This window comes from Helianthus annuus, chromosome 11 (genome assembly GCF_002127325.2).
Source record: "Helianthus annuus cultivar XRQ/B chromosome 11, HanXRQr2.0-SUNRISE, whole genome shotgun sequence".
NCBI lineage: Eukaryota > Viridiplantae > Streptophyta > Magnoliopsida > Asterales > Asteraceae > Helianthus > Helianthus annuus.
In genome coordinates, this window is record NC_035443.2 from 143,909,066 (window position 1) to 143,919,176 (window position 10,111).

Here is a 10,111-nt window from a genome sequence, read left to right on the forward strand (position 1 = left end):
AATTTACACTAATCAGCTAACGAGTGTCAATATGTTCGGGTAAACTTTCTACTTGGTGGGTCCAAGTGGGTTTTCCTTCCTTTATAGCCATTACCTCCAATTCCTTTTCAGCTTCATTCCAACATTCTGATAATTCAGCCTGTTCCCTGTCACAAATAACACACGTCTCTGTTGTGTTTACCCCATTTTCATGAGGATGACACTCGTCAATGATGTCTGCCATAAAGCATTCATCACTAACCAGAGAATCAGATGCACGGGAAAACACGTTTAATTGGACTTTCCTATTACCAAAGGTCATGTCAACTGTTCCATTTCTGCAATCAATTAAAGCATTGGCAGTTGCTAAAAATGGTCTACCGAGTATAACATTAGGTTGTTTAGTTTTATCGATTGAGACATAGTCTAAAACCAAGAAGTCAACTGGGTAGTAAAAGTCCTCTACTTTAACAATGACATCACACACGATTCCCCGGGGTAATTTCAAAGTCAAGTCGGCCAACACTACTGTGGTGTCGGCTCTCTGTAACGGACCGAAATCGTATTGATCATAAAGACTCCCCGGGGCAAATCAAATAAACTTCGAACTCTCGCTTTCCACTCTTCCGTCTTTGTCTCATCCGCCAACTCCGCCTCTTTAGGATATGCATATGGCCCCTTCAACGTAGCCTTAGTATCATACTTACTTATCCTCTTCATCTCGTCAAATGACAACACCACGTCCACCCCGTTAACCTTTCCAATCAACCGAGTAGTAACCGGTGGATTATTTCCCTCATCCTTTTCCAAACTAGACATCCACTCTATAATTTCATCCATATAAATCTCTTCGCCCCCGGTAAACTGTAGGAAGTCAAGCCAACCTAACTTTTTGAAACACTCTTCTATACCAAATGCATGAAAGTCCTTCAAAACTATAAACTTCTCACACAAAAATAGTTCTTTCCTAGGTTGTTTACTTCGTTCTATCTTCTTACGATACATACCCGCTCTATGTTCAATAGGATACCTAGACAATCTCTTTGACGCATCCCACTCCGGTATCCCATCCTCATCAAGCACTAACTCCACCTCATCATCATTCTCGTCTTCCTCTTCTACTTCTTCTATTTCTTCTTCCTCATCCGAAACATCATATTCCGGATCCGACTCGTCCGACTCCTCTACAACAAGAAGTTGTTTCTTTGCCTTCTTTGAAGCCCTTTTAGACGGTTCCTCTTGGGTCTTCCCTTTCTTACTCTCTCGAACACGTGCCATACCTACAATTCACACAAACTTCCACTATCAACTTCCCATAATCAACAAATAACATTATGCAAAATTCGGCCACTTGATTAATTATATTATCTTAATTGGTTGAAAAAGAATTTAAATCTTAACAAGATACCAATTTCACTTAACCAAGACAATATAACTTCCAAACCATTTTAAGGCGAATTCAACATAATCCCAACACTATCAAATTCACACAAGTGTGCCATCCCCACACTTGTTTCCAACAACACTCCTTTTCCCAAATCACCATTATGAATCAAGGTTTTATAAAAGAGTTTAAATTTTCAAGAAAATACCAATTACATAACCTTAATCATATTCACCATTTAACTAAAATTCATGAAGAACTCTCATTCTAAGCATTCGAATGGTGATTTCCTAACAACAACCCCTCTTTCACCAAGGTATACACTATTCAACACCCAACAAGCAAGTTATCCCCAAACCAATGCTAATTAACTCATTATACATCAAAAACCCACCCACATTCAAACAACAAAGTTCAAAATCACATGGATATTCAACATAATCTGTAATAATCTAGCAAAAACGGGTGAAAACATACCTCAAGTGATGATTAAACAAGCACTAATCACCAAGGATGAAAGCTTGCAAAAACCCACCAAGAACCCCCAAAATTTCGGACCAAAAATGTCCAAAACTCTCAAAAACCGTGAAGAATTTCGAAATTCTGTTCGGTTAGTCTTGTTCGTCTCGAAAAAACACACAATTTGGACCCAAGAATCGCTTGATTTCGTTAAAAATTGAATGAGTTATGGTCTCTAAAAGTTCTAGGGTTTATGTGGGTTTTGTAACAAAGATGACAATGGTGCTGGTATGTTTTAAAAGTGGGGTAGGGAAGACAAATATGTTTTTTATTATTATTATATATTAATCTATATTCCTTATTGGGGAAGAATTCTAATAAAGAATCAGATCACGTGGCAAGAGATAAGTGGGGCCCAGGTAAAACAACTCATGGTCTCACATAGAAAAATAGAATTTTTTCTTTGGAGCTGGGTGAAATTAATTCAGCGCAGTTACTTTTTCAATATGGCGCAGTACAGGAGAAAACATGAACTAGCGTAACCTTGCGCTGACATGGCGCCATCCAGCGCTGTCATTTACAACTCAACCCATCCAGCACAACATTGTCATTTGTCAACCAGCACTGTTATTGACTGACTTTTGTATCATTTTATTTTATTTTTTATTTTTTTAATGAAAAACTAATATCATAAACAATGGGGTGGATTTTATGAAATGATGGCAGGTCAAAAATCATTCATGATCACAAAGTAACATGTTGATATTTTTTTTTAACCCGACTCATATGTTGATAAAACTAAAAGAATTTATTATTTGAATCTTTGATCCACATATGACCCATGCTACGATATTTGTTTTGATTGTAAGCAATCAAAATGGCTCAACATGTTATTATTTTTTTTTCTTTTTTTTTCTATTGTTTTTTTTAGAATAAAAAAATATATAAAAACAAATGTGTGTGCTCGTATTTTCTTACTCGTTTGACCACTTATCCCCACACTTACCCGTGCATTGTCCTCAATCGCACCTAAAACATACTTGGGATTTCACTAAGTATCCCCACACTTGGGTAACTGCATCCGTGGAGATTAATACCTGCAAGACACACATGCAAGACAAAACAAAAACTACACTACTCTTGGTAATAAATGGTCTAATTCTAAACATTTTCTGGAATGGGTAAATTCTAAAATGTTTAGAATTGGAGGTCATGGTCTAATTCTACAGAAAAGTAATATGAACCGTTTTCAGCAGGTGTTTTATAGAAAATGTTTAGAATTGCCTAACTAGGGGTGACAAGCTCTTGGTAATAAATGCATGCACACATCGGCAACCCTATTCCCTACTTTAGTGAGATTTTGAGCCTACTAGAATGGTTAGATGATTTGATATATATTCATTTGTTAAGAGTGGGCTGTATGTTGCTCTGTTTTAGAACTTGTCTGATTTGATACATGCTGAGACTGTGAACTTGATTTATGCACATAGATGATAAAGGCAAATTAGGAATTCCTTCACCTCTACACTTTTGTTTAACAATTACCCTTAGTAGCCAAATTTGAGCTTGATATCTATTCGTTTGTTAAACCTAATTATTACCTAAACCGAACCACTCTGTTATCAGCTGTTAACGACAATCTATGTGTTTAGCTATGTATATAGTTGTTGCAAAAAAAAAAAAAAAAAAGGAGAAAAGTTCAGCCAAGTAAATGGGTTAAATGACCAAAATAGGCGGCTGAGAAAAAAAAAAATCATGTGATAGTGGTGTTTAATTATGGATCGAAAATAACCCAAAGTTGTTCGTTAGTAGGATTAGTATGAATAAAGATCGTTACGGTTTGGTTTTTCTCTGTTCTTATGAGTTACTTACAAAATCGAGAAAAATTACCTGTCCTTAGCCTAAGCCCAAAACCCGTAAGTCCTTTAGATATGTGCATTGTCTATGTGGTACAGTGGAGGTGTGATTGTCAGACAAGCTTATGAGTACAGAGTTTCATATTCAGTTGATGAGTGATTAATACTAGTGCATTACATACTAGTTCAGATATTAAACCGAGGGGAGTGACAATTTGTGAGGGGTGTGTTGCATGAGAATAAAAATCGGGAGCATGTTATGTTTAGCTGGGTAAATTCGGTTTTAAAAATATCATGTTTTCCTGTTGAATTAACACATCTAATGCTGATCTGTGAATGGGGTATGACTTGGGACCGAACCGAGAATTGGTAATGATTAGTGAGGTGTAATTGCTAATGTTGGTGGGATAGTTGTGAGAAAGCTTTGCTTGGGGGCAAGCAAAGGTGAAGTGTGGGGATGTGATAGAAGGGTGAATAACCATGTTTTAACATGTGTAAATATAAGGTTTTAAGTGTTTATTATCATAAAACATGGTTACTTTGAGTGTGTTTCTATTTGTAGGTCCCCAGAGCTTAACGGATGGATATTGAAGTTAAACAGGAGGTTTTCGGGAAGATTTATGAAGGTTAGAAGTTTACACACAAGTTGGGAGTTGAAAAATGCGAAAAATGGTGAGAAACCAGTACTTGGCGCAAGAAGAAACCAGTTTGGCGCAACCTGGTGTCAGTTTGGACGCAATACAGATGCCAGTGAGTCAGGGGCGCAACCTTGTGCCAGGGGGGGCGCAACCTTGCGCTGACAGCAGATACTTATGCGAAAATTCGGGATTTCACTTTATTTTGAGATATCTTCAACCCCAAAACGTAATATTCACTAACCCTAGCCGTTTTCCACTTCCCAAGGACGAATTTTTGAGTTCCCAACCTCAATTTTCATCAATCTTTCATGCAATCAAACATCCAAGACAACCAAGAAGATCAAATCATGACTATGAGTGGCTAGATTCTTTTGTGACCACCTCCGGGTGGATGGTTCATGTATGTGAAACTCAAACCTTGTTTATTTAGTTTTTTGGATTGTTTTTCATAACTTGAAGAATACTTGTGGTTTAGTTTTGTTTAAAAGAATTGTGAGTGTTGCAATTATTCATCTTTTACCATTCGCATTCGGTTTTCTTGCATCGTGAGTAGTTTGGTTATTGGGTGGGTTTTTGGCACTTATGATTTGGTAATTAAATTGCATAGGTTATTATTAAAAACTTGTCTTTGATTATCAATCAAACTAAACCGTTAACAAGACCTTTTGGTATCTATCTAATTAAACAGGTTTGGGTGAATCATTGAACCGGAAATCCGGAGGGGGTTGCTTTTCTTTAAAATTGATAACTTTCTTAATTCTTCTCGATCAAAAATCCCAAAACGCAATCAAAGCAATAGTTAATCTAGGTTTCTACAGTCAACACTAACCACATATTCCCTGTGGAGACGACCCTACTTACCCTTGCTAGTAAAGGTACTTAGGACCAAATTTTAAACTTGTTTTTGACCGACCTTTCGACATCGATCAGGAAACTAATGAATTGACTAGGAAAATGGCTTGATTCACTTCTAATTGTCTTGTTTTATTGATTTATCAGCAATACAGATCAGTAGACACGTCGGCAGCACTTCGGTACCGGAATCTAATTTCGTTACAAATGAACTAGCATCAAAGGTATTTATAGTGGAGCTAATTTTGCATGAACCTCCCAAGAGAAATTAGTTTCAAGCGAAATCTAATTTCGTGCGAAATTACTATGTAATTTCGTACGAAATTACCTATGGTACATTTCATGCGAAATTAACTATAAACCCACTTTTCTCGTACTACGTGCCCTGATCTAACAATCCTAATACAAGACTCGATACAAGACGAAGTCGACAGACGTATGCACCAACATACTTCCCCTCGGATGTTGACGAGTCTTCAGTGTCGAGTCTTCACAATCTTCAGCCTTGATCAGTCTTCGGGCTTCAATCTCTCACTCTTCTTCTCTTTATCAACTAATCTCCCCCTCTGATGTTGATCTATCAATCTCTTGTATCTTCAGAATCTGGAGCTGGCTCTATTCATCTACAGACTCACTCTTTCTAACAGACTCCCCCTTAAGTTGTGCTGGGATCATAGTCTGACTTTCACAGGATCAGGATCGTGACTTGGCTCTCTACTCAGACTCAGAATCCAGGTTATCCTGCACATCCTCTACCTCAAAATAAGATTTAAAATTTTAACAATTTAACAAATTTTATTCTTTGCTTACCATTTGAAGAAACAAAATTCAAAATTGATTTAGTCATTTAAAATCTCTGATGACCACTTGTAAGTATATCATTTTTTCAAACAAACTCTTCCCAAACCTGTTCGTCATGTTTAGCATTTGGAATTTTAAAAATCAGCTCTTCAACATCGGTTGTCGAAAATCTTTTTGTATTTTCAAAAACTTATGCTAAAACACACTAAAACTCTTTTTGGATTTTGCTTTTGATGAAATGTAGAAAAGAAATATTTACAAACACTATTTTTGTGAGTTTGTGTAAGAGGATCATATCAGTTTTTGAGACAAATCACTAACACCGTTAAGCTTTAGACATTTTAAGTTCTAAATGATTCACGTAGATTGTCAGTATACTGGTCCACTTAAATTTCCAAACAAAGTTCAACTGTTTTGAGATACGAGATTAATGTTTTAAGCACTTAAACTTATTCGCGTGTCCCACCACTTGAATATACTCCCGTATCCAAATCCCAATATTCAATCTTACAGGTGAATATACCTAGATGATATCTGTAAAAGGGTAAATGCGAGACCGTGAGAGCTCAGGCTAGAACTTCCGTTCGTACAAAGAGATGACGGCTCGACTTTTGGCATGTTCCCTTTAGAGAATCTTTTCTTCAAGAGCATATGATTAGCATTTTGCAATGATTCATCATTTCTATGCTGAGGGTGGTGCTTTTATTTCAAGCAAGCGAAAAGTATTATACGGGGACTAGGCCATTGCTTCCGCAAAATCAGAAGTCCCGGGATAATACCCCAGATATCACTAAGCATAAAGACCTAGTATTTCAGAAAGAGGGATCTTTCAAACAAGATTTCGGGGTTTACCCATATATCCGAGAGATGTTCCCCACGAGATAAGCAAGTTTGATTTTATGTTTATATCTCAAAAACAATTTACTGAATGTGCAAAAACCTACTGGCACATCCTCAGTGAGACCATTTATCACATTTTAACTTTCCAAATCTTTAGCGTGTTGTGATAGTCCACTGATGTACTATCATCTCCTCTTTTCTCAACAAAACTCATTTTTGAATTTTATCATGTTTTTGGATTTTTCAAATTTTCTAATGTTTTTGGATTTTCTGAAATTTCTTACTCCCCCTAAAATTTAAAATCATTTAAAGAAAATTGAAAATAAACTGTACAATTAAGTGACAACTGATTCCGAATTGCTTCAATTCGTCATCCACTTGGCATAAACAATCAGAACTCCCCCTTATAACAAACTACCTCCCATTAAGATTTCAAAATACTTAAGTTTGTTTTAATCAAAATGTTTTTTTCGGAAAATAAGTTTTGTTGATTTTACCACTTGTAGGTTGGGGTTATGATCATCACTTTGTTCTGTCACTATCTTATGTATGAATCCCCTTTTTCAACTACTTGAAAAACTTAACAATTTTAAGTTTTATCAACAAATACCACTTGAAAAATTCACAAACCAAACACTTGTAGAAAATCAAGTACAACTTAATGTCCCTGATTAACCACATGTAAATCGAAATATCACAGTTACCAACCTGTGAATTTCTCAAGAAAAATGTCGATTCCTACTCCCCGATTACCAACCTGGGAGTTCCGGCAAGTCAGGATTTTAAGTAGAAAATGCAGTCACCCAAGCCTGACCAGCCTTGGGTGATTTTGACACACATCTATCCCACCATCTTTTCGATTGATAAAATTCTTTGGCACCTTTAACCTTTCCATCAACCATCTTCCCAAAGATATGTTTAACATTTCCATTAAACACCTTTTCAGCATCAAATTCTTTCTTCTCAGCAAAGAATTGATCTGAAATCTCAAACCTACCTTTTGATTTCAGATTTTCTGCCCGTAATGGTGGAAAGTTTTCATCGTTCAACTCTGGAACGAAATTCTCATTCTTTTTCTCAACAAATAACTCCTCTGATTTTATGGAATCAGATTCATTGTCAGAACTACTCACAGATTTTACAACCCATCTTTGTTTGTTTTCATCGACTTTTCTTTTGTAAAAACGTTTCGAAGTTTCACCAACTTCAAAAGTCGATTTATCAAACATTTTGAATTTTTCTTTTGATTGTTCTGATTTATCAACAAATTTCCTTCTCACTTCAGAGTTAGCAAAAACTCCCTGTTTTGAATAAATGGATTCATGGCAATTCCAAGCAATGTGTCCAGCTTTTTGACATTTAAAACAGGTTCTTCTGTCAACTCTTGGAACAACTTTCTTCAAATTCTTCTTTCTTTCAGCAAGAAACTCTCGATTTGACTGTCTCCAGAATGGTTTCTTCTGCTCTTCCTCAGAACTTCCTCCTGCAACAAATTTTGTTTTTGGTTTATAATTTTTCTCATTTTTATAATTTTCTGGAGAACTAAAACCTAAACCTTTCTTTTTGAAATTACTGTTATGGTTTGGTTTCTTTTGAAAACCATAACCAGATCCGTAACCCATTTTCTTGCTTACTCTTTGTTGAATTCTTGAAGAAGTGTACTTATTAGGTTTTTCATCAAGATTTAAATCTTTTATTTCCGAAATATTAATTTCTGTTAATTTGAAAATGTGACAACCCGTAACTTCGAGGTAAAAATCCGTTTGTTTCACTTTTCTAAATCAAATCATATTTGACGAGTTAAATATATGCTTATCAAATTTACATTATATTCATATCGTGTTGAACCGACTCGAACCGTTTAAACCATGGCATAACTCTAGTAAGTCGAAACCTATGAGTCCCGAACTAAAACTTGATTATTTTACATCATATTAGTTGAGGTTGATTAATCATACTTTTGTTATTAGTTGATTGTTAAAATAAATAATATTAATAATAATAATAGTCATAATAATAACAATCATGTTAGAATAGCAAATGTAGGTTTGACAAGCCTCACACCGTGCCGCAGAGGACGGGCGTGAACTAATGGATCTGGGCACTAGTCAATGATGATAGACATTGACGTCAGGGCACCAACTTACTTTAGTCAGTGGTCGATATGGTAAACAGGTCTAGTGGTTAACATGGGGAAGCCCCCACCAACTATGGATATGTTTGGGAAACAGGGTAAACGGATTAACTTACAACTTACAAATGAACTCTTGGTTTTGAAACAACTTAATAATGAACACCAACTGTGAACTCGCTCAACTTTGTTGTTGACTCGTTGTTACATGCCTTGCAGGTCGTTAGGTATTTCAGGAGCTTGCACGAGGAGGCGTGGACGTTGTGGGACATGGATAGTCTTATGCCATGTTAAACATTTACCATACTTTTGAACTTATACTTTGGTTTTAAACATTATGCTTCCGCTTACAACTTAAACTATGTTTTGTTTGGACACCAATTATATTGTGTTTGGGTTTTGCATTTATTTTTTTATACTATGTTCAATATGATTGGTGGCTTGATCCTGGTCAGTCACGCCTCCAAGCGGTGATACTCCGCATGTGGATTTTGGGGGTGTGACAGATTGGTATCAGAGCCATTGGTTATAGTGAACTTGGTTTTAATAAGGGAAAAAGTTTTTATTAAAATCAGACTATAACCTGTACAGTGCTCAACGATCCACAACGACACCTCGCTCCACGTGCAAGACTCAACATTTTAGGTAATATGGTTTGTGTTTGTATTACCTACCGGTTAGTTCTAGTAGTGCATTTCATCATGGTATGCTTAGTTAGCGTAACAACTGTTTACTTGAAACTTGACATGTAGTGTTCAAATTCTTTTCTTGTTTTCTCCTCACCCCACTACGACAACTGTTTTATGCGTTATATTTATCCATACGATTGTCTCTACATGACGTCGCCGTTACAACTAGAATTCAGATCTGACCCTCCATGCATTCGGTTTGCACATCGACATGCACGTAGGCCAGAACCGGTCCAAACGAACTCGGGTTTAGGAGAACTATGCCCACGCATCCCTGTAGACGAACCTTACCATCTCCACCGGTCGTCGTCACCAGAAACGAAGCAGTCACAATCACACGCATTCGTCGTTTTGCAACTCGAAACCCTACCAACCAAAATTTGTTTTGGACAAGTGATATACTTCCGCGACCGTGATGCAACGAACTTCCCTTTTTGTGTTGTGCCGCCATACATCACTACTAGAATTGCTTCTAGACAACA

General features: G+C 36.5%; 1 protein-coding gene across 1 annotated transcript; it reads right to left on the minus strand.

Moving 5' to 3' along the window:
- Window positions 1-265: 265 nt before the first annotated feature.
- On the minus strand, window positions 266-2,124 carry LOC110927030. Its single transcript, XM_022170625.2, has 2 exons — window positions 1,841-2,124; window positions 266-1,259 (listed from the first exon to the last, which is right to left on the minus strand). The coding sequence occupies exon 2, from the start codon at window positions 1,255-1,257 to the stop codon at window positions 505-507; it is 753 nt and encodes a 250-aa protein (XP_022026317.1). The 5' UTR covers window positions 1,258-1,259; window positions 1,841-2,124; the 3' UTR covers window positions 266-504.
- Between the last annotated feature and the right edge of the window lie 7,987 nt (window positions 2,125-10,111).

What these genes read in the sequence shown, in the direction of transcription:
- LOC110927030 (XM_022170625.2), bottom strand. Translation starts at nt 1,257, where the DNA reads ATGGCACGTGTTCGAGAGAGTAAGAAAGGGAAGACCCAAGAGGAACCG.